General features: G+C 33.3%; 1 protein-coding gene and 1 pseudogene across 3 annotated transcripts; both read right to left on the reverse strand.

Annotated features, from left to right (window-relative positions):
• Nucleotides 1-48: 48 nt before the first annotated feature.
• DBF4 (DBF4-CDC7 kinase regulatory subunit) lies at nt 49-27929 on the reverse strand. Of its 3 annotated transcripts, none has more exons than XM_019716355.3 (12): nt 27615-27929; nt 26172-26344; nt 20532-20711; nt 18885-18935; nt 18334-18403; nt 18046-18122; nt 11922-11958; nt 11074-11116; nt 7664-7792; nt 7076-7190; nt 3069-3193; nt 49-1389 (listed from the first exon to the last, which is right to left on the reverse strand). In XM_019716355.3, the coding sequence occupies exons 1-12, from the start codon at nt 27658-27660 to the stop codon at nt 408-410; spliced, it is 2028 nt and encodes a 675-aa protein (XP_019571914.3). In that variant the 5' UTR covers nt 27661-27929; the 3' UTR covers nt 49-407. The 3 variants fall into 3 exon arrangements, with proteins under 3 accessions (XP_019571914.3, XP_019571908.3, XP_088653903.1); XM_019716349.3 differs by having other exon boundaries at nt 11074-11119; XM_088797777.1 differs by lacking the exon at nt 27615-27929 and adding an exon at nt 27373-27470 and having other exon boundaries at nt 11074-11119.
• LOC148758354 (peptidyl-prolyl cis-trans isomerase A pseudogene) lies at nt 7802-11065 on the reverse strand (annotated as a pseudogene).
• Nucleotides 27930-27936: the final 7 nt, after the last annotated feature.

The raw sequence follows: 27936 nt of genomic DNA on the forward strand, positions 1-27936 counted from the left end.
TTTTCCTTCTTGTATTAAATTTAGGTTTTTAAAAGCAATACTATCATGTTGTCATGGAATCTATTTTAATAAACAATAAATATAACCAGTATATCCAAATTTACAAAGCTGAATTTTGATGTTCTCAAAATTTATCTTGAAATTCGTTTCCAGTGTCATAAAGCAAACTTATAATTCTTGGGAAACAATTATGAACATAGTATGCAAAATAAGAGCCGTAAGTTTATTTTACAATTTTTCTATAATAGGTATTCAACTGTGTAGAAAAATGCAAACATCACCTTTATTGTTAACATTTACATTTGGTTCTGTAAACAAAGTTGGCAAAAAGAACCCATAAGAATTTTACACATATTTATATAAATTTCAAAAATATGATCTTCATTGCTTCTGAAAGGCATTTAAGTCTAGAAGCCAGTAAATGTAGAAGTTGAAGGGGAAGAGAAAAACATTGACAACAGATTATTTGAATTTTCCCCTTCCCAAATACCTAAAACATCACATATACCACTGTTTTCGGTGTAGCTTGTGAAACCCAAAAATTCTGACTTCTCTTCACTAGTCTGAAATAAGTCCAGTAGAGATTGTATTGGTGAACTACAAATTCTGTTTTCGTCTTGTGTAGTAAGGCATTCAGTTTTTTTCTTATCTAATTCATTTGGTTCTAGATTTTCTTTTATATTTCTTCCTAATATTTTCACTTTCCGACGGATTTTACCAGAAGGCAAATTATCCATAATCTTGCTGTCACATTCATTGGGTTCCTCGGGACGACTTTGGGATGGAGTCTTTGCCTGAATTGTTAGGTGCTCCTGTGAACTGTTTTTTGCTGACAGACCAGAATCATGACCAAATATTGAATGATGATCCTTTTCTTTCAGATCCTTTGCTGGAAGAAGCACAGTATCTGACTTTTGTTTTGGTTGACATTCACTATTATCCATATTAAAATCAGAAACTTGTATAGATGTCTGTAGCCTACATGGACAGTAACCTACCCTTAGTTCTTCTAAGTCATTTTCATTTACAATTGATTTATGTTCACAAACATCAAGAATGCATCCCTGTTCATTTTTATCTGGAGGTAGATGTGTATAATTTTGTTGTATGTCACTTTCAGTTGTATTTAACATGGAACATTTATTAGCTGTTTTCTCATCAAGTCTTCTCAATTCACTTGAAAGGTAGGGGTCATGTTCTGAAATAAACACAAGCTTTTGTTCAGGTTTCTGGGTTTCTTTATATAGGAAACTCTGCTCAGTCACCTGTACATTGTTTTCCCTGAAGTCTTTCTGAGAAATAGGTTGCAATTCTAGCTTTTCTTTTGGTTTAGGCTTTTTCAGGACATTTGCTGTAACAGGAGACAGGGATCCAACACTGTATTTTATTCTTTATAGGAAGAAAAAAGAAAAACAAAATTAAAATAACTGCTATCAAAAATTTCTGAGTAGTTAAAAAACTAGTAAAAATCTTTTAAAACTATTTATGAAAACCATTTAACTTAGATAATATTACAAAAATAGTGAAATCTAAACATTCAAATTTACTTTAGATATTTTAAAGTAATGAAACTTTATAGATATAGCTGAAAACTCCAGTGTACCCTTCTTCCATCCACAATCCTGTCCTGCCTTCCAGAGATAGCCAGCATCTTGAATTTGGTTTTTAAAACTATTTTAACCATATAAACCAAAGAAAGATTATAGCAAAAGGATTTGGGTCTCTTCCTAATTTTTTTATTATCCTGAAAAACTCTAACTTCTACGATTTGATTTACATTAATGTTGTCTCTTCATTTTAGTTAGCAATGTAAAAAATGAGTATTTATTGGGAAACCTAAGGCAGAAGCATTCATTCATTCACTGATTTATATTTAAGTGTAAAATAATTAACATCAAAGTGAATTAGAAACTTGGTATCGTTTTACTTCTAAAGACAACAAATTAGTAATCATTAAGTTTCACACACATATTTGAACTGAAACCCTTTTCTTCATGGAGCCTTTTCTTCATTGATATCCTTAGGCTGCTAGTTTGTATTAGACAACCCTAAATTACATACAAATAGGAAGAAATTTAACCAGCTTACTAATTATGTTTTATGTTATACGTGCTACAGATAACACAGAGAAATATAGAATTCCACTACCCTCTTCAAAACCAGAATGGTTCCTTTTTTATTTTGTTTATACTTTCACTTAAGATTCCTCTCGAACAAATGGAGGATAAAAGAATGTAAAACACTCATCCAACACTCTTTCCTTTAAAGTCCAGAGATGCTTATATGACTTGCCCAGAGAGAAAAGTTGTGCAGATAATAGATAACTGATTATGGAATAACCAATTTACATATTACTAGTTCACAATTTTGCTGCAGTTTAAGTTTTTAAGAAACTCTAAATTTTACAGTAGCCCATATAATTTTAATAGTTGGAAATATAACTCTTCTTCAAATACTGTAATTTAAATCAGTCATAAACAACCATTCTAAATGTTATAAAAAATACGAGATGGTTTAGGAACTATTCAACTTAGTCTTAACAGCAGTTAAGTGGAGCGCTTCTCAAAACTTAAGATTAACTAAAAATTCTAGTGGTTTTTTAGTCCAAGTTTATGGTAAACTTCATGGCCTTAGACCAGAGGCTGACAAACTATATAGCACACGGGTCAAATCTGGTCTGCCCATCTACTTTCTAAATAAAGTTTCATTGGAACACAGCCACTCCCATTCATTTACATACTGTCTGTGCCTTTCATTGTACAATGGCATAGCTGAGTAAAACCAACAGAGGTCTTATGGTTCACAAAGCCTTAAATATTTACTATCTCATTCTTTATTAAAAATGTTTGCCAACTCCCTTCTAGACTATGTTAAGATGACCTTAAAAGTAATCTAAGGTAAGCACTTTCCATACCGGAAGAGGAGGAAAAGAGGAAAAAGAAATCAGTTCTTACCCATATTTACATCCTCAAAATATATATTCCTACTAAGAACAGGAAACTTTGGAATCATTTTTAGTTTAATAGTTTACTATTCTAGAAATTTTAAAACTTAGGCTGATAAATTACCTTTTCTTTTTAGGCACTTCCCTTTCACATTCCACAAAGTCAAAAACTAACTTAGATACAATATCATCAACAACTTGATAGTGATTACTCTGTGCAAAATTTCTGTGTTGCTCAGTTAAAAGATGCTGAAACAAAACAAAACAACATATAAATCATAAAATTATATTTTTTAACGAACAGATACCTTTTTGTTCAGATTCTCTAACATTTACGTGTCCCTAAAATTAGGTTTCTAATAACTACTCCAAAGAAGATATCCTTTACTAGAACTTCAAAGGATGTTAAGAAGTAAGTAAAAACTAAAACTGAAACCACAGTTGATGCTCGAACGATGCAGGGGTTAGGGGTCCCGAACCCATGTAGTGAAAAAATCCACATATAACTTTTGACTCCCCCCAAACTTAACCACACCAGTTGTCCCTCTGTATCTATGGGATACTGGTTCCAGGACTCCCTGTGAATACCAAAATCCCAGAATGCTGATATCCCCTATACAAAATGGCGTAGATCAATGCATATACTACACATCCACAGACTCCCAATCTCTGATCAAAAACAGTACAGATATTCATTGAATAAAATCTGCATAAGTGGACTCATGTAGTTCAAACCCGTTTCTTCAAGGGTCGACTGTACTTTGGTTTTCAGTCAAGTACTAATTTGTGGTTTCATTGAACTGAAAACCAATGAGCTATATCAGAAAATAAAGATGGACCTGAAGCTAGTAATAAAAAAAGGAAAAAAAAGAAAAGATGAGAAAAACAACAGTAACTTAATACTTAAGAGTGTGCTAATACTTTGAAAACACTTTTCCCTCTACTACTTTATTTTATTCTTATACAATTACAGCTAAGTAAGTAAGGTAGGGCTTATAAAATAGTCAGTGAATGAAATGTTATAATTTAACAAACAAGAATCCAAAACAAGAATTTATATGGTAGATTAAACAAATGAAGTATAACGAATGCTGTGAAGTATTAAAAAAAGATTCTTAACTAAGGAACACATTTGAGAATAAGCAAATAAATGATCTCAATTACCCCATGCTTACAACAGAGAGTACAGAAGTTATTCTCAATCTTAAGAAGTCAAAAACAAAAGTAAACAAGTTCAGTGTACTGGGATGAAACTCACAGGAAACAAAGTTCCTTTGAAATAGGTAGAATCTCCAAGCTAATTCTATCATTTGTCAGCTGATTAGGGAATTATATCTAAAAGCCTTTACCAAGATGATCACGGAAGAGTCTCATTTGTATTTCATATAATTTTAACTTTTGATGATTTGATTGTATTTCCAAAAACGAAATGCTCCAGTTGTCACAAAAAACAGTACAGTTAACCCTTGAATAACTTGGGGGTTAGAAGCACCAAACCCCTGCCAGTCCAAAATCTGCCTACAACTTTGACTCCCTAAAAATACTAATAGCCTATTGTTGACCAGAAGCATTACTGGTAACATAAACAGTCAATTAACACGTATTTTGTATGTTATATGTATTATATACTGTACTTTTACAATAAACTAGACAAAAGAAAGTTATTAAAAATCATAAAGACAAAATACATTTACAGTATATTTGCCGCCTGTTTACAAGATTGTCAGTACCTACATCAATATTGTTTTATATAAAACACTAGATGTTGTATGTATTACTAACAGCAGATATCAAAGATGAAAAGACAATGTGTAAAAGAAATTCAGTTATTTACAAGTATAACAATTCATGCATTGAAAATGAAGTAGCAATATGATTGCTTCAACAGTAGCCTGGCATAATTGATATGATTACTTCATGGTAGTAATCTCCAAAAAAGCTGTCCAGTACATTTATTGAAAAAAATCTGTGAATAAGTGGACCTGTGCAGTTCAAACCTGTGTTGTTCAAAGGTCAACTGTATTCTGGAATATATACGTATTCTCTCTTTGCTTGCAAAATTTACCACATACAAGCTACATGTATGTCTAGTAATGTTAAAGGAAAATGATTAAAATTTAAAAAGAAATATTAACTAAGTTCTGATTCAGTTTCTTCATGTTCTTGGAAGGAAAAATAATTTACTAATTGAAATAAATTAAGAAAAAACAACCTCCAACTTTTGTGTAGGTCCCCATTAACTTCACCTAGTTCTTACTCATCCTGTAAGTATTGATTTAAATGTCACTTTCTCAGTTGAGCCTTCTGTGATCCTCATTCTATGGTAAGTACCCTCATTATCACAATTTCATTTTATACTTTGCTTTTCTGACACTCATACAACTTGCAAATACATGTTTCATATCTATCTTCGTGACACTCATCCCACTTACAAGTACATGCTTTATATCTATCTTTTCTGCCAGACCATAAGATGTACAAGGGTGGGGAACATGTTTTCCTTGTTTGTTGCTTAATCTTCAATAATCAACTTTGTTAAAAGAATGCTCTGATATAGATGGAACTGAATCACTGTGAAATCACTTTAGATTAAAAAAACAAAAGGGTATTTTTTCATTAGAGACTAAGAAGCATATATGTAAAAAACTGTAAAACAATTTTTTAAAATATCAATCCCAACATCTAATTTTTCTTCTTTGTGGCAACCAGTGACCATGGTTTCATTTTTCACTTCCAACATTTTCTCAGCATCAAATTAGGATAACAAACTGATATTAATGAAAGTATGCATTCCAGATTATGTTATTCCAACAACAGCAAAGTAAAATCTAAGGACCAATCTATAATTTAAATTTTCTAAATGATTTTTGGGAAGGGGAAATATTTATCAGATAGTTTAGCTTCTGATGAAAAATAATTTTAAACTAATTATATTTTTCTCCTTTATTACATTTTGTTTAAACAAAACAAAAACACACAAAGCACTAACATACTTTGGGTTATAAAACAATCAAACTTCATTTTAGAATCAGAAGACATAGTTTATGAATCAGAAATTTATAAATATTATTTTTTCTCCCTAACTTTTCATCATACCATCTTCTCCAAAAACAAAGAACCCAAAAAAATCTATCTACTATTTTAAAAGTTAACAATTCAAATTATAACAACTAACATTTAATAAGCAAAGTGCCAGGAACTGTCCAAGATCACACAGATAAGAAGCCAGGATTCAAACTTGGGCAGCCTGGATCCAAAGCTTTTTTTTTTTTTTTTTAAATATCAGTTTACAAACTATAATAGTTGCCATCTTTTTTAACTTTCTCTTCATCCCATACATCCTATCCTTCCAACTGTTATTTTTCTCTTTCTGCTACTTAAAAGAATTCTACTTTCTTATCATTCTCCCATTATATCATATGCTTGTTTTTTAATTGCTCAGGCCTGACATATTAGTCACCCTTGACTCATCTTCTCTCACTCCAACATCAAATCCACTAGAAAGTCCTCTTGGTCCCACTTTTAAATTATATCCACAATAGGACCATGTTGCATGACTTCCACTACCACCACTTAGTCCAAGCTACCATAATCTATTATTCAATCACATCAATCAGTTTAACTTAGCATTTTTGCATTGTTTATTTCAATATCCACAAGTCTTGTTCCCTTACTTCTCTCAAATCTCTCCTCAAGTTATCACCTTATCAGTTAGAAATTCCTTGTCTAGTCTAAATAAATAGTGACATCCCTATTCTTGCTTTATATTTTCTAATAGCACTGATATAATGTTCTCTATATATTCTTTATTATTCTTTTATACTATGGTTACCTATCTGTCATCCCCCCCTTCCATAGAGTGCAGTCTCCATAAAAGTAGGGAATTGGTCTCTTTGTTCACTGCTGTTCTCCCAGAGCAGTGATATGTACATAGTAGATGCACAATAAATATTTGTTGAATAAATAAATAAAAATGACTTTTCAATATACATTTCCCCACTTTGGGTTCTTAAAATTTCAGATAATTCCATCAAAGAAATATATACTACTTAATAATTTATCAAGTTATAAACCAGTCAGATATTTATAGTTTTAGAAATATCAACCCCCTAAATGTAAAATCACATTTACAGTTTCGAGATCTTCATATTTTTGCAAGCAACATTCACAATATCCTTTTTTTTTCTTCTCTTTCAACTGGAGTTCAATTGGGATTCCACCACATTTATCGCCATCCATTTGGATTCTGATAGAAATATATGGTAAAATAATTAACTACTGAACATAAGGAATAATTTTAAAAATTTAGTCTCCTATCAAACGGAATCTACCATAATTTGTACAGAGATTTATATCAACAAATTCTTTTAACCATGTATCTTTTTAAAAAATTGAGAAGCAAACTAAGAATGTATTCTGGAGAATATTTCAGATCGCTTAAGAAAAACAACGTATTTTAATTTTTTGCAAATACTTTCAAGCCCTCCCCACCCCAATCTATAAGTGTTTAACTATTATACACTTAAAAGTAATTCAAATCTAGCAAAGGGACAATGAAAATATGGAGGGGGAAACCATAATATTGATCATACACATTCTCTCTCTCTCTCTTTCTCTCTCTCTCTCTCTCTCTCTCTCTCTCTCTCCCATCCACCATGGCATTAAATGATTTTAATGTTTGTTTACAAACACAAAAAAGTACATAAAGGTTAAACCAACCTTAGTTTAACCTGGGTTTGCTTTTGGATGCTAGATGGCTTATCTACATCAAATGGACTGGAGGGCTTCTGAACAGAGTAATTTATAAAAGGCATATTGGTCAGCTGAAGATAAAATGGTCTATAAACTCTAAAAGAATAAAAAGAAAAATACATGAGATTCTTTATGATGAAAAAAAACATGTTTGAAGTTTTATATTTCAAAATCAAGTAATTAATCTAGAATCTGATAAACAACAGAAATCAGTTAGGCTTCCCTTTCCATTTCTAAGACCTAATTTTTTTTAACATTAAAAAAATTTTTTTTGAATTATGGTAGAACACACATAACAAAATTTACTATCTTAACTGTTTGTAAGTATACAGTTCAGTCATATTCAGTACATTCACAATGTTTTGCAATCATTAATACTGCCCATCTCCAGATTCTTTTCATCTTGCAAAACAGAAACTCTGTATATTAAACAATAACTCCCCGTTCTCCCTTTCCCACCAGCTTCTAACAACCACAATTCCACTTTGTCTCTATGAATTTGGTGATTCTAGGCACCTCATTAAGTGGAATCATACAGTATTTTCCCTCTTAATTCACTCAGTATAATATCCTCAAGGTTCATCTATGTTGTAGCATGTGTCAAAATTTCATTCCTTTTTAAAGTTGAACATTCCATTCTACGTACATTATCCATCTGTTAACATGGGGGTTGCTTCTGCCTCTTGGCTACTGTGAATAGTGCTGCTGTGAATATGTGCATGTATCTCTTCGAGACCCTGATTTCAATTATCTGGATATATACCCAAAAGTGGAATTGCTGGGTCATATGGTAGTTTTATTTTTAATTTTTTGAGGGAACTCCACACTTTTTTCCATAGGGGACGTATCATTTTACAATCCTACCAACAATGCACAAGGATTCCAATTTCTCTACATCCTCACCAACACTTGTTATTTTCTGCTGTTTTGATAGTTGCCATGGGTGTGAGATGAAAGTCTCTCATGCAGTGCTGATATGCATTTCTCTGATGATAAATGATGTTGACCATTTTTTCATATGCCTGTTGGCAATTTGTGTATCTCTGGAGAAACGTCAAGTCTTTTTTTTAATCGGGTCGTTTGATTTTCTGTTGTTGACTATATTAACACCTTATTAAATATATGATTTGCAAATATCTTCTTCCATTCCATGGGATGTCTCTTTACTCTGTTGTGGCCTTTTGTGCACAGAAATTTATAATTTTGATGTAGTCCAATTTATCTTTTATTTTGTTTAGCTTTTATTTCATAATCATAAACTTAACTCTGCAACCCAGCTAGATTTGGGGGGGGGGGGGGCCAAGGAAAATATGGAACCCAATGAACTGCAGCGAGAACACAATGATTATGGGGTTTTCTGAGCAGATGGGGTGAAGGGTGCTCTCCCAAGCTACAGAAGTAATGGTCTGGTGGTTAAGATAAAACAAGTCAAATTTACCAGAGTAGCCCAGAGTCAGCAATGGTGCTCTTGCCGCTTTGCCATTCCTGGACCCAAAGTGTACCATGGCCTCCACAATACTCATGCTGAAGACCATAAGCTTGCTATCCAACCACTCGGTCTTGGCAGTGCAGGTGAAACGCGAAACTGTTTGTATTGGGTCCAGGATTTGCCATGGAAAACATGCAAGGACCCATCTGCGTCAGGATGAAATTGTCATCATCAAACTTCTCTCTATAGATACACTTGCCACCCGTGCAATTATGACGTGTGAAGTCACCTCCCTGACACATAAATCCTGGAATAATTGTCTGAAAGCAGGAACCTTTATAACCAAATCCTTTTTCCCCAGTGCTCAGGGCATGAAAGCTTTCTTGCTGTCTTTACAAACAGCTCCAAGGAGACAGGGCCCAAGGGCTCACTACTGACAGTGATGTCAAAACATGGTGGGGTTGACCACAGCTAAGTGTGGGCGGCTCCCGGAGGCACCTGGAAAGCCCATTTCTTTTATCTTTTGTTGCTTGGGCTTTTGGTGTCATACCTAAGAAAGCACTGCCAAATCTAATGTCTTAAAGCATTGCCCCTATGCTTTTTCCCAGGAGTTTTATAGTTTTACATGGTTTCCCCGAAAATAAGACTTACCCGGACAATCAGCTCTACTGTGTCTTTTGGAGCAAAAATTAATAAGACCGGGTATAATATAATACCGGGTCTTATGTAAGACTGGATATGATATGATATATGATACCAGGTCTTATATTAATTTTTGCTCCAAAAGACGCATTAGAGGTGATTGCCTGGCTAAGTCTTATTTTCGGGAAAACACGATAGGTCTTTGATCCATTTTGAGTTAATTTTATATATGGTATAAAGTTAGGGTCCAACTTCATTCTCTACATGTGGATATCTACTTTTCCCAATACCATTTGTTGAAAACACTGTCCTTCTCCACTGAATGATCTTGGCATCCTTGTCAACAATCTTTTGACCATAAATGTAAAGATTTCTGGGCTCTTTATTCTAGTCCACTGGTCTCTATGTAAGTCTTTATGTCAGTACCAAACTGTTTTGACGACTGTAGCTTTGCAGTAAGTTTTGATATCAGAAAGTGTAGAACTCCAATTCTGTTCTTCTTTATAAAGATTGTTTTGGGTGTTCAGGGTCCCGTGAAATTCCATATGAATTTTAGGATGGATTTTTCTCTTTTCGCAAAAAAAGTCACTGGGATTTTGATAGGGATTGCCTTGAATCTGTAGCTCATCACTGGGTACTACTGACATCTTAACAACACGAAGCCTTCAAATCCATGAGCATGGGATGTCTTTCCATTTATTGGCATCTTCTCTTAGCCTGATTTTGAATTGTATTTTTTTCCCCACAGTAACACATTTCATAAAAAGAAGCATTCAACACCTCAATAAGTACCCAAGAGAATCACATATGTCTAAATGAGTAACTGGAAAGTCAAGAGAAAAATAATCTGATTTTCCCATGCCCAATTAATTTACCCATATCTTAATCTTCATTAAGATTATTCTACAAAACGTCAGAATGAGTTTAGGAAAACCACCATTTAAATGTTATACTTAGATTTTTTTATTTCCAAATAGTACCTAATAATTTATTTTTCCGAAATGTGGAAGTAATCAAATAGTAGTTATAAACCATATGGTACTGCATTTACCCAGACAATGGTTATCTGAAATACTAAAAAAAAATGAGTTGGTCTTATGACTGTTCTATAATAGATATTTCAAGGAATTATTATTTACAACATATTGAAACTAAATTCAGTACTTGAACACAAATTAATTAATGCTACTTTCTGTAACTTGTGCCACATGCCTACGTATCAGTATAACAGTATTAATGGAGCTACCTTAGTTAATTTTTCTCTCTCATATTGTATTTAAATTAGAGATTAAACATGGATACTTACTGGCTCTCATCTTCCACCTTTACAAAAGGCTTTTTGAGTCTACCTGCTTGAGAACATACAAAACGTTTTATTAAATACTTACACATCCAGGATTTTTTTTTTTTTTAAGACAAAAATACTCTGGCTAGAAAAACCCCAACTATGTATCCATTATCCTTTCATTTCAATGAGACGTTTTAGCCTCAGGTGAGGTATTTTTACAGTACCAACTCACTCCAAAATAACAGAAACTCTGTCTATATTCTGAGATTCTTAAACTAAATGGATCCTTCAAAGTGTCTATGAATAGAATTCAGAAGGATCGAGAGCTAAAAAAGGAAAAAAAATTCAACTTTCATTTTCACTAATCTCTAACTGAAATTTAACATTTCCTTCAATTATGCACACACGCAACAGGATCACAGTAGCATTACCAGTCCCTATAATTTTGCTACCAATTAAAACAGGTATTTTGATGTCACTTTCATTATTACAGATATCTCAAAGCATCATTTATGCTCATCACTTCAAAATTACAGTAATAATTAGAATCACTGTTAGAACTTGATTTTAATGTGTAATAAAAGTAGGTACATCATTTTTCATTATTAAAAATATTCTGATAACTGAATTCCAATAATTGATTTTCTTAGCAATCTAGTAATTTTTTAAAAAATGTTTTAAAAAACATTCTGAGAAGGGGTTCATAGGCTTCACCAGATTTCCACAGGGGCCCATGTTCTAATAAAAGACTAGGAACTACTGGAGTCATTTAAAGGTTGTTTACATGATTTTCAAGGAGATTTTTAAATGATATGTTCTATTTTCTAAAGTAAACAAAACACATTTAAGGATATCAAAATACTTACTTCTTGCTTTCTGTGTGCCAATACCTACTCTTTTCCCCTAAAAATAAAATAGATACAGTGAAAATACTGGGTTTGAAAGTACAGAGAAAATAGCTACTATAGTTGTGCTTAAATTCCTCAAGATAAAAAAATTTAAAAATCGCATAGGGAAAGAACTACATAAAGGGCTGATTATTGTGGCTTTGTGGGGGGGAAAAGAGAAAAACTTGTCCTTTAAAATCAACGCAACCAAAGATATGAAAGGAAACAATCATTCAAGAATTAAAGATCTCAATCACTGGAATGGAATTCAGTAATACAAGCTCTCTTTACAATACATGCAACTATAATAGTACCTTCCATTCTAGCTATAATTGTTGTTGTCTTCACAGAAAGAAATCAACCAATAAAGAAAGGTATAGTTAATGAAATAATCTACAAATAGTTATATAAATTATTTTTATGCCTTCTTCAGCAAAACCTTTGTGATAAACAAAAGAATTATTAAAAATGTATTACAGTCTGTCAATTATAGTCAAGATAGAATACATTCAATATGGTTAATCAATCCCACTGATTACAACTAAAATCTCTGGACAAAATACAATAAGCAACTACTTGCAGACTGAAAAGTAAACGAAGACAGGCATATTGTGGAAGTAAAAACTTAAAGGCTACATTTAAGGGAGTAAATTCTCACCCCCTCCCCCACATCTTTTGTCTTTCAATGTTGCCTTAAGGATGGACCTACAGTTATGGTGTTGGCAGCAACAGTGGAGATTATGGCTAAAACTCTTAAACAAACCCCATCTTTCTGGCTCGAAAAAACCAGGAAGAGGCTCTTGCAGCCCAAAGAATACAAAGAGTATTATTTCTTCTTTCTTTTCTCCTACAGTATTGCCCTGAAGGTGGGCACCAGTTATGAAACCACAGTTGGAAAAGTGCACAGTCAGCTAAAACTGAGACACCCCTGACTTCCTGACCAGAGAACTACTAGGAAAAGGTCCATTGCAGACTAGAGTGAAGGAGAAACTGCAGAGAGAATCAAGCTAAAGAAGGGGATTCCTAGACCCCTATATAAAAACCCTCCTAAGTACCAGGCTTAACTCTAAGCTGCATATATGCTAAGTAAGGACAGACCCAAAGCAGCAAAGCAAAGGCTTTGAAAATGGAGCTAAGATTCAAACCACTGACCAAGTCTTGGACTAACCTACAAGTGATGCATGTATAGAACAGAAAGCTGGATACAAGTCTTTGAAAAATGAAACTGAGATTAGAACTGCCACCTACAGGAACTGAGACAGAATTGACAGTTTGAACAAAACTGGATGATCGCCTGCTAAAATGACAGCAACAACAAAATCAGCATTCTTCACTGTATTATAATACATCTGAAGTCTACACAACAAAACATTAAACATTATATAGTCAAAAATTGTTTAACATATTAAGGACCAGGAACACATGGTCAATTCTTGAGGGAAAAAGACAATCAGCTGCCACCCTCAAGATTATTTCTAATGTCAGAATTATAAGAAAAAAGACTTTATTGTAAAGGGAAACATACTTAAAATGAGTTGGAAAGATACATGTCCTCAGCAGAGAACAAACCACAATAAAGAATCAAATGGAAATTGTAGAACTGACAAATATAGAATTCACTGCATTTCACTTCACAGAGTGAAGTGTTAGTGAACTTGAATAAAAATCTTCAATTAGATGAACAGAGAAAAAACACTGAAAAAACAATGAACAGAGCCTCAGGAAACCAAAAAGCACCTTATATTCTAGCTATAATTAGTATAAAAAGGTCTAACAGTGTTACTGGAGTTGTAGAAAGAGAGAACGATGAAGAAAAAAAATTTTAACAAGTAACTGAAATTTTCCATACATAAATTTACAGATTCAAGAAGCTCAGTGAACAGCAAACAGAATAATCTCAAAGTAAACCATGCCTAATCCTGTTACAACTGAACTGCTGAAAACCAAAGATAAAGAAAACATATTGAAAGCATAGAGAAAAATGACACACCACATAAAAGAACAATAATTCAAATGACTGCAGATTTCTTATCAGGATCCACGTAAGACAGAATACAATTAATTGTAGAACAATTGTAAAGTGCTGAAATAAAAAATTTTTGATTCCTAATTCTTTATCCAGTGAAAATATCTTGCAGGAATGAAGGTGAAATAAAGATTCTCATGTGAAGTAAAAGAACCAGAATTCACTGCCAATAACCTGCTCTTTAAAAATGCTAAAGGGAGTTCTTCAGGCTAAAGGAAAAGAGTATCAGAGGGAAACCTGGGTTTTCAGGGATGAAGAGCAAAAGGAAGGATACACATTTGGGTAACTATTTTTCTCCTCTTAAGTTCTTTAAAACATGAATTTTTTCAAGCAAAATGGATAACACTGTGTGGTGGATTTTGTAATATATGCAGATGTAATAAAATAACCATACCATAAAGATTGTTGGGAGAGGGTAAAAAGGCTCAAAAAGTTTTAGGGCTTTTACATTTTATTAGGAACGGGTAAAATATTAATTCCAAACAGACTGTGAAAGGTTACATATGTATATTTTAAATCCTGTAGCAACCACTAAAACAAAACAAAAAAGAAATATAGCCAAAAAGCCAACGGATAAAAATTTTCAAACAATTTGAAAGGTGGTAGGAAAGGAGAAACAGAGGAAAATATAGAGAGCATCAACATAAAACTATTAGCATATTGGCAGGCCTAAATTCAATGACATCAATAATTAAGCAGAAATCACTAAAACATACTTATTAAAGGAGACTGCCAGATTTGATAAAAAAGACAACTTTTTACTATTTACCAAAAACCAATTTTAAACATAAAGACATAGATATCTTAAAAGTAAAAGGAATCAAAAAGATATATCATGCAAACACGAATGAAAGGAAGCCAGAGTGACTGTATCAGACAGAGCAAATTTCTGAACAAGGAATACTAACAGGGACAGAGAGGAACATTATAATGATAAAAAGGTCAATTCACCAAGACGACATAAAATTATTAGACGTGTACACACGTCAAGGTTCAAAATACATGAATCAGAAACTATCATAGAACTAGAAGGTTCAAAATACATGAATCAGAAACTATCATAAAACTGGAAGGAAAAATAAATCAATCCGCATTTATACTTGGCAACTTCAATACTTTCCTTTAATACTTACGAACATTTTTGTAATCAACTTGACAATTTAGACACAATGTACAAATTCCTTGTAAAATACAAACTACCAAAGCACATTCAAGAAGAAATAAACAACCTGAGTTTCCTCTAATAATAAAGAAACTGAATTCATATTTGAGAATTTTCCAACAAAGAAAATCCCAGGCCTAGATAACCTCACTGGTAAATTCTGCCAACATTTACGAAGTAAAACTGACTCTACAAAAACATATCTGGAAAATAGAATTGGAAATACATCCCAGCATTTTATGAGGGCAGCATTAACTTGACACTAAAACCAAAGACATCAAAAGAAAAAGACAACCAATATTCCTCATGCATATATATGCCAAAAATCCTCAACAAAATAAGTTTCAGGTAAACTGAGGGGAAAAAACCTCAAAGCACTTTTAAAAAGTAGTGGAGCAAAATATATTTATCCAACTTACAATCTAATAAGAGTATTTATGAGAATGTAATTAGTATGTTAAAATTTACATGTATTATTTAGTGTTCATAAGCTTTATATATGTCCATTCAAGACTCATAAATATATCTTTCTTAAAAAGTTTTATGTTTCACTACTTGGCAAACCAAAAATATTTCAGAAACATTTTTTTCTCACATACAAAAAAAATTTCAAGTATTAGAAATCAAGTTGACCAATTATGCATCATGGATTGTTTGGTATTTGGTGTTCCTATCCTTTTTATTTGGGGAGAAATGTAAGATCTCTTTTCACAGCTATTTGTCACAGCTTTTTATTGTTTCCCTAGTGCCAGGCACACAATAGGCACTATTTGTTGAATATTGAATGGATAATGGGGGTTACTTATGTAAACAAATCCCAGTGTTGAAAAAGATAAGACATGATCTGAACCCTCACGGAGCTTATATTAAATTCAAGCCATTGTTTAGGCACTGAAACCTGTTAAAAAATATGGTGATGGAAAAAGAACTGACTCTGGGTGGTGAACACACAATGTGATATAGATGATGTATTACAGAACTGTACACCTGAAATCTATGTAACTTTACTAACAATTGTCACCCCAATAAATTGTAATTAAAAGAATAAAAAGAAACCTGTTAAAAAATATCTTTCAAATCTTCTGCCCCACTTCTGTTACTACCTTAAGGAGGCCTTTAACATTTCTCCTTATTACTGACATAACATCCCAGAATACTTTGTAAACTGTGGACTGTGACCTATTAGCAGGCTGTAAAATCAATTTAGAGAGTTGCAATCAGTTTTTAAAAATAAAACAGAGTACTATAGAAATATGGGCATGAATCACATTAATAATTAAATATTGTTTCATGAAATTTGTTTCAGATGTACTTATTTACGTGTGTAGACTTGATATGTGTGTGTATTCAGAGCCCATAAATGTCCTTTTGCATTTAAATTTTCATCCATTTACTTCTATATACAATCCAAAACAATCTGCAAAGTACATTAGCATATTTCAATAAAGGACTACCCACCTATCATTCTGCAAAAATTTGGGAATAGCTGATTAGAATTTTTTTTTACTTATAAATAAGATATCTAATAAAGTATTAGTAGTTTTAGTTAAATACTAAGCAAATTATCTGTTGCTTTCTGGAAATTACTCAAATCTTATATAAATTAAGTATTTATTAAAAATGTGAAGTTCACAATGACTTTATGAATCTTTGTATATAACATGCATATATTGCGTAATCATGATGCAAATATGTTTCTTACTGAAAATTGTGTTCAAGAGATTCTAGTCTTGCCAGCAACTATTCTTTACTGGCAACCAGAGGATCTTTCCAAATTGCCCATCCAACCAGTTACTCTCCTATTAATATCTCTCATTAATTTTCCAAACCCTTCAAGATATAATTTAACTCCTTTATAGTGTACAGTTTCCTTTATACTAGCTGAACTTGCTAATTTTTCTAACTTCATTTCTTGTCATTCTCTCACTCAATAATCAAAGTTTTATTATAATAGAGAAAATTTCCAAAACACGCCATCCTACTTATGACTTCGTCTTTGTATGTTCTTCTGTAATGTTTATTTTCCTTTTATAGTCATTTAAGAATTGAGTGAAGAAAAAGCAGACTGTAAAAGAATGCTCTAAGAGAAAAACCATGAGAAAGCTAAGAGGTAACAGAAGTTCCAGAAGAAAATAGGTGAGTTCGAAAAGGAAATGCATAATAGCTGAAAGACCCAATATGACTGGCTTTAAAAAGTGTTAACTTAATGTGGCAATTGGTCAGTGGTTTTATACAGGTTGAAGAGTGAATGGAAAGCATAAATATGGAGATTTGAGAAGACTGGATAGTAGTTAGGTAGGGACATGAAATCAAGGAAGGTTTTATTGTACAGTATTTGTTTCGAAAGATGGAAGAGGACTGATTATGTATACAGGCTTCAAAGAGGAAGCTAGTAAAAAGGGAAAGGACTGAAGATATGAGAACATTAGGTCTAACAGACTGAAATATCCAGTGTGTTTGTTTAACAACTATTTTGAGGTTAAGCCAGATAATCATACTATACAAGATTCTGCTATACCACAACCTACAACAGTTGAAAAGTTAAGTATATTTCCTGTTTATGTTCACCAAAGAAATATATTTTTCATATTAAGAAGTTCTCATGTAATAGGATAACTGGTGTTTTCCTTCAGAATGAATAACAGTATCTGGCAAAAGCAGCAGCAAGCAAACAAGAGAAGAATCAAAACTATGCTACCATCCCAGGAACAACTTTTACCTCAGAGTAAATCCTAAAGTTAAATGATACACAACAATTTAATCAAATAACAGAAACATGCACACAGTACACAGGCTTATCCCTAGGATATTCTGGCAATAATATTTTCCACTTGGCAAGAAAAATCTACAGATATGTAAACAAAAAACCAAATTTGATCACTTTCTTTAATTAAAAATTAAGGAAAATAACATACCACATCTCTTACAGAAGTGCTTGATTTCTTGAGTAAATACAATTCTTTTTTCTTTTGTTCAATGTAGTACCTAATGTCTTTATTAAAAGAAAGAAGGGTTTAAGATTAGCACTTTTACTTTTGGCATTAAATTGCCTTTTTTTTTTTTAATTGTACTAAATTTACATGAAAGAATTATTTACAGGTATCTCTTGCTATCAGAATTCTCACTATGTTAAGTTTGGAACCAAGGGATAGAGATAGCTACTTGTAAGAAATATTGTCCAAAAACAATTATAAAATCCTTACCATCAATATGAAGAATTTTTACTCCCCACGATAAGGCATTTGATAATACACTACTTGAAGGAATAAAGTCCTGTAAAAAAAAAAAAAAAAAAAGTTTGATACTTTTTCTAGGAAATTACTATTTTAAATGAGTTAATTTAAAAATAATCTGAAGCTTAATGTAACTGTAGGGTCAGAAAACAGACCCTATAGTTACAACAGCAATGAGGACATCAGCTTTTTCTTTTGGAAGTTCAAAAATCAATCCTGCTTAATATATTCCCAAATTCTTGACAATGCACACTGTAGCCTTAAAGTTAATAGTTTCAATAAATTATTCCATTTAAAAATTGAAAAATGCCACGTTTCAGAATTCTCCAGTAATATTTAAAAAGGCCACAAGATGGAGATGTTTCTTCATGAAAAGTAGATTCTGTTCTTTGTAAAATGATACATGCTGATATTTAGGTTTTTCCTATTAAAAATGAGGAACGATTTCAAGAACATCTCTATTTTCCACTTGTGTGCTAATAACAAAATATACACTGTGAAATTTTTAAATTCTTACTTACGTGGTCCTTGATAGCTTTTTCAACTAATAATTTTCCTCTGCTCAAACACACCTATAAAAGACCAGAAAACGATCAAACATAGAAAGTTATAACATAGTGCCTCTGAAGAAGTTAAAAAGATAAAAGAGCTAAATACATAAAATTTATACATTTTAATATAAATGTGAAACTTAAAATAGATAACATTTACTTGTTCAAGCCTTAATGATTATCATCACCAAAATAAATATATGGTAAAAAGTGGTTTTCTTAGGGTCTTTGTAATAAGCTGTCCTGTTAAGAAGTCTGTCTACAACCTGAAACTAGATAGATTGATAAATAAATAAATAAATAAATAAATAAATAAATAAATAAGAAGTTTGTCTTTTCGGGTGAAGCAACTAATTTCAATTGAACGAGACCCACGATTCGTTCTTTAGTAAATTCTCTTCAATATGAAAAATAAAATAGCTAGGTTCCTCTGAAATTGTCTATAATTAAATAGTAAGTTACATCTTAGTTTTTCCTTTAAACTGAAGATCTAAGAATATGAATAAACTATATATAGTTTTTACATGGTATTTCATTTTTTAAACAAAACACTAGGAAAAGAAGTAAAAATGCTATGAGCAACAATTAATTTGGAACTAGTCACTGGTGTATAATCTATTTCTTTCCTCCAATAAAGCATTAATTGAAAGAATGAGTCTTCCTTGGTCTCCTCTACTTTCACTTGACTTTTTTCTTCCACATATTTATGTCTTTTTTCAAGTGATACCTCTTATGTAACTCATTTATTTTGTTTCTCCCTGCTATTTTTCCTGCTTTCCAAATGGCTACAGTAGATAAATTGAGGATACTTAAAAATAATGTAATTGTATTTCAGTAAAAAATGAGATAAACAGAAATAAAAAAAATGAGATAAACATTTTTCAATTTCTTCACCTCTCTACACCCAATCAAATCAGTTTAATTTACCCTTCTTTGTACCTTTCAATTTATTGGCAATGGAATGCTAGGGATATGTCAGTAATTCTAGACGAGGAGTTGGCAAACTTTTCCTGTGAAGGGCCAGACATTACATGTTTTAGGCTCTGCAGGCCATGTTATGTAGTCTTTGCGGTAAGTATCCAATTATGCCTTTACATCAGAAAAGCAACCAATCAATACATAAAAGAATGGGTATGGCTATCGGCCAATAAAACTTTATTTATGGACAATGAAATTTGAATTTCATATAATTTCTACTTGTCACAAGATATTCTTCTTTTGATTTCCCCCCAACCATTTGAAAATGTAAAAACCATGCTTAGCTTGCAGGCTGTAAAATATAAGCAGCATGTTGGATTAGGCCCTGCTCTGAAACAAACAAAAAGGTTTCCATTTTTTCTTTAAAACAATGACGCACTGTTACTTTTTAGTTGTAAATTACTCTAAAAAATAAAAGTCATCCTTAAATGCAAGGGTATATTTTAGGAATCAGAGTGTAACTACACAAGTACCATTAGAAGAAAAACTACCTTTCCAACCTCATTAAGGACTGGAAAGCCACAATGCAGATATTGTCCTACCTAAGTGAATTCTGCTGCCAGCCTGATCTGGAAAATCATGAGATCCTCAGGTTATAGAGACTCTCTGAGAGTTTCACAGCATATTTAAGAGACTTACTGAATCTGGAGACTTAAATGAACTTCCATCATGGCTGGGATGAGGTGAAGTGGTTTCTGCATTATATGTAGATTCTGGACTTGGTACAGGAGAAATTCGACCAAAGGTTTGTGCAAATTTAGCTTCCTTTTTATTGGAAATAAGATAACTAATATCTTTGCTGAGAAATTCTTCAACACGCTAAAGGAAAACAAAGTATTTTTAAGTAAGTCACATAAACCATAAACTGTTTCATATGCTAAGCTCAGGTAAAATGACAATTTGATGCATTTTAATATTTTGTAAATTGGTAGTTTTTATACCATATGCTTTCAAACATAGAGCTCTGAGGAAGTACTATGGAAGTTCCAATAACAACACAAGAGCATGTGCCCGATTAATTTAATCCACATTAACAACCCCATGATACTAATTATTATCCACATTTTGTGGAGAAGAAAACTGAAGAGAAAACTGAAGAAGTAACTTGCTTGAGGTTACACCAGTAGTAACAGAATTTGAACACAGGTATTCTGATCCAAGCCCATGCTTTAAAGCAGTACTGTCCAGTAGAACTTACCGCAATGAAGGAAATGTCAGCACTGCCCAGTATGATAGCAACTTTATCAGCACTGCCCAGTATGATAGCAACTTGCCACTTGAGGCTACTGAGTACTTGAAATGTAACTTAAAGAGACTAAGCAACTGAATTTTAAATTTTCTTTAATTCTATCTTAAACTTAAATAACCACATAAGGCTTAGGGCTATCGTAATGGACAGCACAGTTCAAAGTCATAAAGTTATAACATCTTCCAGTAAGACTTCAACTATGGGAAGGAGGGAACCCTTACTCTTAAAATTGTAAGACTGAAGAAAAATTTCCATACTAAACTGTTTGAAAATCACTACCTTAAGTGCCTGAATTTATAAACACATATACCAAAGTCATTATTATTGAAGATCACTCCCATCCACAGGCAGGAAAATTAAACTAAGTAGAAATGAATACTATTACTCATTAACTATTTAGACTTCTAAAATATTTTAGTTCTAATTTCTACAGGATCTCACATTATGAATGGGGATAATAAAAAAAGCAAAGTATGTAACAGATGAGTTAATTTCATCTAAGCATTAAGCAGAAATTTGCTGCTAAGACCATTGGCCCCCTTGGTTAAATACAAACCACTACTTCCTTTTTTTCCCTCTTCTGAGCAACATTTTCATTAACCAGTAAATAAAGTATCCACATTTATTTATTCCAGGAATTACAAACTCAAATGCCTACGAGGGCCAGCACATCAAATACTTCCTTCGTTTTCATAAATATGTGGCCCTAGCACTGCCAGAGGTTCCAATTTTTCAAGAGAAGCCCAATATCCTATATGGTTTTTAAAATTAGGATATGTATACCATGAAATTTACCATTTTAACCATTTTTAGGTGTACAATTCAGTGGCAATAAATACTTGACTTGTACATTATAATGCTGTACAACCTCACCACTATTTCCAGTACTTTTCATCATTCCAAGGTGAAACTCTGTACACATTAGATAAGTACATTCTCCCCGCCCCTCTTTTAATACCTTCTTTCTGTTTCTATGAATTTGCCTATTCTAGGTATCTCATGTAAGAAGAATCCTACATCTATCCTTTTGTGTCTGGCTTATTTCACTTAGTACAATGTTTTCAAGGTTCATCCATATTGTAGGATAGGTAAGAATTTCATTCCTTTTCAAGGTTGAATGATATTCCACTGTAGGTATGCACATTTTGTTTATCCGTTCATTCCTTAGTAACATTTGGGTTGCTTCCACCTTTTGGCTATTGTGAATGCTATGAACATGGGTATACAAATATCTCTTCAAGACCCTGCTTTCAATTCTTTTAGGTATATACCCAGAAGAAAATGCTTGGTCTTATGGTAATTCTATTTTTAATTTTTTGAGGAATGACCATACTGTTTACCATGGCAATTGCACCATTTTACAATCTCACCAGTAGTGACTTGGGTTCATTTCCTCACACCCTCACCCACACTTATTTCTTGATAGTGACGAGCCTAATGGATGTGAGGTGGTATCTCATGTGGTTGTAATTTGTATTTCCCTAATAATTACAGATGTTGAGCATCTTTTCATGTGCTTATTGGCCATTTACAGATCTTCTTTGGAGAAATGTCCATTCAAGTCCTTTGCTCATTTCTTAATCAGGTTATTTTTTGTTGTTGAGTTGTAGGAGTTCTTTATGTATCCTAGATACTAATTCCTTATCGGATATATGATTTGCAAATTATTTTTTTCTCCCATTCTGTGGGTTGTCTTTTCACCCTCTTGGTAGTGCCCTTTGATGCATAAAACCTTCTTTTTTATGAAGTACAATTCATCTATTTTTTCATTTGTTGCCTGTGCTTTTGGCATCATATCCAAGGAATCAACATCAAATCCAATGTCATTAAGATTTTTCCCTATATATTCCTCTAAGAGTTTAATGGTTCTTTTGCATGTGGATATCGTTTTTCTGAGCATCAACTGTTGAAAAGACTGTCGTTTCCCCACTGGTCTTGGCATCCTTGTTGAAAAGCAACTGACCACATATGTGAGGGTTGATTTCTGGGCTCTCTATTATGTTGCATTGGTCTTTGCTTGCCCTTATGCTCGTATCACACATTTCCTTTGGTTTTCCATTTCCTATAGCTGGAGTTATAACTCTTTAATAGTGAATAAAATGTTGACTATAATTTCGCCCCAATAATATTGTTTCTTGCCATTTCCCCCATCTAAATCCCAAGCTCAAGTCATATAATATTGGTAGTTGCTCAAACAAACCACAGACATATTATTTTAAATATGTTCTTTCCTCTACTTAGTTTGCCCATTCTTCCTGGTGGTATAGTCCTACTAGGTTTTCAAGCTCAAATTTTACCTGTGCTATATGCTATGATTTTTAAAGGCAGAATTAATCATTTCCATCTCTATATTCTAATGGCAATTTCTACATAATTTCTGTTAAAGCATTGACAATGCTATACTGTAAATTATTTATTTAGGTGTCTGATGTTCCTGTAGACTGAGAATTCCTAGAGGACTAAACTATCTCTTACTTATTTTTGCATCCCCAGCATCTAAAATAGTGCTGGCATATGGGAGACACCAGGGGAATAATTATTTAATGAATCTCCACATGCCCAAATCATAATATTCTTCAAAGCTTAGTTCAAATTGTGTCTGCACAATAGCCTCCAAAATTTCTCACTTCAAAGTAATACCTCCCTCTTCTTAACATTCTATGTTGTATTACAATTAATTGTACCCATGCTACCTCTACCTAGCTGAGGGCAGAATGGACGTCAGATTTATTTTTAAATCTACCAAACAACTTAATACAATTCTCTGTACTATTGACTTAGTTTTATCATGGTCAATTAGCTATTGTTATTTTCTGATTACTCAGTGTCACAATGAACATCAAACAAGTCAAGTTCATGACAGGGCAAGGTATCTCCCCTTAGATCTCTATTCTCTTCCAACTGCCTTATTTTAGCCCAAAATGTTTAGACATGGACCTAAATATGACTGGCTCCATGTCCTTTTTGGATGGTTTTATAACGGCTACTTTCCTTGGCACAATTAAAGATATTTCTCCATTATGTCAGACTTCACTGCTGTGCTTTCTGTGGTGGAATTTGTCAGAAGTACACTGTCCAGATAAATGGTGTATTAAGAAGTTTTCATTAATATTAGAGAAAATGCATAAAGTGAACAATTAAAAAAAGGACAACAATGGTAATAATCTTGATTAAGATAAATTACAAAAGAATAAAGGGCCTAAGTAATACTAAAAATTAAGTAATACTAAGTATAATCTTTCAAGGAATAACTATTCAATGAAATAGTTCTTAAAGTTGAATCTTAAAACTTTTCAATTAGTGTCTAGAGGTCTAAGTTCCTTTATTGTTCACTAGGAGATCTTCAGTCTTTTTCAGCAACAGAAATGGTAATGCGCTAGGGTGAGAAATCAGGACATCACTGAATATACTCACTGGAAAGATACTGTGAGGGGGAGATCAAAATTTGATTAAAAATTTTTAAAAAGAAATTAAAGAATAAAGTTAACAAATCAAATTCACTTAAAAATTAACAGCTTGGTTGGGTAAAGTCTGTAAACTTATACCCTTAATATTCTCCTCGCTTTTGCTGGTCTACTTCAAACAATTTTAGGATAAAAATTTGAAGTGTATAAACTAAAAAGTCTCTATTAACTAAAGCATAAGTCAATTCAAACTTTGTTTCTTGCAAATGCCTCAGAAAATGATGTGGGGAGGAGAGGGGAAAAAATGGGGCAGAGCAAGCAGTCCCTGCACTAGCTTCTATACTGTTTTATCTAGAGCAGTTTTACTGGCTTTACACACTGGACTTCTGAATATGATTTTGTTTGAAGGATTCCACTGCTAAAAACACATATCTAAAATCACTGATTGAGATCAGAAGGATTAATGGGTTATTCACCATATTCACCAAAGCTGGAAACTGTTATCAGATAGCTTCTTTGTAGCCATTAATTGTTAGAGAAACCAAATGGTGCAGTTACATGTTAGCCTGGGAATTAGGAAGCTAAGCCTACCACAGGCCAGTCATTTAACTTCTCTGGACCTTTCAGAGCTTGAGTTCTAAAATGAAGGTGTACTCAAAGTCTAAGGTCCATAACACATTAAGACACTCCTGATAGGTGGTACAGTTAGTATGGTGGCAGGCCTACAAAACATGACCTTTCAGAATGCAGTCATATGGTCATGATATGTGCTACTACTATTACAGGTGTGTGACAACGTTTTAAGGAAATGAATAGCAAAAGAGTAGAATGGCTTTTCAAAGATAGACAAGTAAAATATCACAATAAACAATTCCAAGAAACCTGCAGAACCTGTTATATTCTGCAAATTTCTATTCTAGGAATGACTGGATCTGTTCAAATTATTCAAAGATATTAATCTTGACAAACTCAAAATGCAGCAGAAACATTTTAAACAAGAATAATTAGGAAATAAATTAATAAAATCTTAACCGTGGTTGCCAAAATTTACTTAATATTAACCTTAACCCTAAGAAAAGCTTAAAATTTTACCCAAATTTCCTAATTCCTAATCATTTACTCATTGTATAAAGTAGGAAAGAAGTAGTAGGTGTTTCCATATTCCCAATCCAAAATTCTGTTCCCTTAATGAAATGCGTTCTGTTGAGACTATCAGTCAAGAGCAATTTAAACCTTTAGGTTTTTCTTGTTCTGTAAATAACATTCTTATTGTTATGCTAATCCAGGCAAATTTATGTAGCTGCCCAATAATCATAATCCAGTAGTTCTTGCTGTCTGGAAGCATTCCAACATTACAATACGGCATTTAGCAGTTCCACCAGGACAAGGGATTCTCACTTCTCACACTTTATGAACTTTACACTAAACTAATAATCACAGAAAACTGAAAGTTTTGTCAGGCTACAAAAGGTTAAAACATAAAACAGATGGTTTTTCATTGATGATATACAACAGATAAGCTCCGTGCTTATATAAATTTTACAAAATGAAAAATTTAAATGATCACATACTATGAAGTACTAGTTACAAATCATTCATTTTTTGTCCTCAATGGTTTTGACTTACCCCTCCCAGATCCTTAATGTCCTTTTGCAGTTTTTCAGATATGGTGACAGAAGGTAAGTCAATGTAAAATACTTTCCCCCAGAGTGGCTTATATTTGGATTTTTCTGATTTGTTATCAGTTTTCAGAGATTTCAAAGATGGTCTGTTTTTTTCATTTTTGACTTGGATTCCACCTATTGTTTAAAAAATTTAGAATTACATCATGTTTTCTGCAGACAAAAATTTTTACTGTTTTACAAATATTTCTTTATACAATAATATCACAGAGGGGAAAATCTTTATCCTACCAATGTATGTCATTAACATTTTAGTGTATTTCTTTGTAGTACCATTAGGATAATGGCAAATTCCCTATATATTTTAACAGATACTGTACTGTAAAATAATTATTGTTCACAGACAATAGTTGAATCTGTAGGAAATATTCATACGTTTATGTTTTATGTATATAAAACGTTACTGAAAATTTTTCCTCTTTAGGATGTAAACTCCATGGGGTACTTACACAACAAATATTTCTGGGGCATCTGCCATTCTGGTGAACACTCAAAACTTGGCTTAAAATGTTAAAACACTTAGCAAGAAAACTGTTACCCAGAATGTTCTAATCCTCAGAGGTTCCCCACTGCTCAAGGTTTAGTTTCATATAGTTACTAATACATAGTTACTTTGTCTATATTTTAATAACCAAATGGTCCATTTGAAGAACCAAATCACCGTTCATTTCATTATTTCCTTTGAAAACAGACCTGAGATCCATTCAACAACGGCTTTAAAAATTAACTTTTAGAATACTGGTCAGAAGTTGGAGGTTACTATATATATGTGTGTGTGTGTATACATATATGTACATACATATACACACACACATATACACACACATAATATACAAGTTAAAAAGGAAAGCTTAGAGGCTGGAATATTTTACCAAATTAAGTGACTGAAAATTGAAGTTTTTGTTCTGTTTGTCTATAATGTTGAAAACAGCAACGGGATGTTTGAAATACAAATACTTTCTCTCAACTTTATGAGAGAACATAGAATAAGACCAAAAATCCACCCACAGCCACCCAATTTGATCGTGAAGCACATCTGCTTTTAAACTGAGAATCGAGCTGCAGCCTGAGCGGGAGTCGCAGTATCAGTGGGAGCTCCGGTGAGTTCCCGGGTCCGCACATTGTTGTCTAGTTTAACAACCTACCGCACCACCTGGAATTTGGCGGCCGCAGCGGAAGCGTGGAGACAGCAAGGGGCCAGGCCGGGATCCATTCCCTTTTTGAGGCAAAACCCTGAACCGATCCCTCCTTCAGGCCACAGAGAAGAGCGCACAAGCCAGAAAAGAAAAAAAACAAGGACCCAAAAGAACAACTCTGAAGAATCAATGGTGGAACCACGGGGGAGAAAAGGATTAAAGGGACTGCAGGCGGAGGAGGGAATTCATACCCTGGAAATGTCCTTTGCTGTGGATCCTCATGGCTCCGGAGTTCATGGCAGCCGCCCGGCGCCTACATGCTGGGTCCGGAGAGATTGTCGCGCCGGGCGGCCGAGAGAACACGACTCCTCCAGGCCCGTTGAGGGCCAGTCGCCTCTGCCCTTCCGCGGACTACCACACCCACGCCGTGCAGACACCGCGTCCGCCCGCCGAATTTCCGGGTCCAGATCCGGCTTCAAGGCGCGGCGGAGGAAGGGGCAAAGCACGAACGAGTGGGTTGCGGCGGTTGAAGATTTGAAAACGCGTCACGCGGCCGCGGCGCCTATACGCGCG

Source organism: Rhinolophus sinicus, chromosome 4 (genome assembly GCF_057876585.1).
Source record: "Rhinolophus sinicus isolate RSI-liver-muscle chromosome 4, RSI-T2T, whole genome shotgun sequence".
Classification (NCBI taxonomy): domain Eukaryota; kingdom Metazoa; phylum Chordata; class Mammalia; order Chiroptera; family Rhinolophidae; genus Rhinolophus; species Rhinolophus sinicus.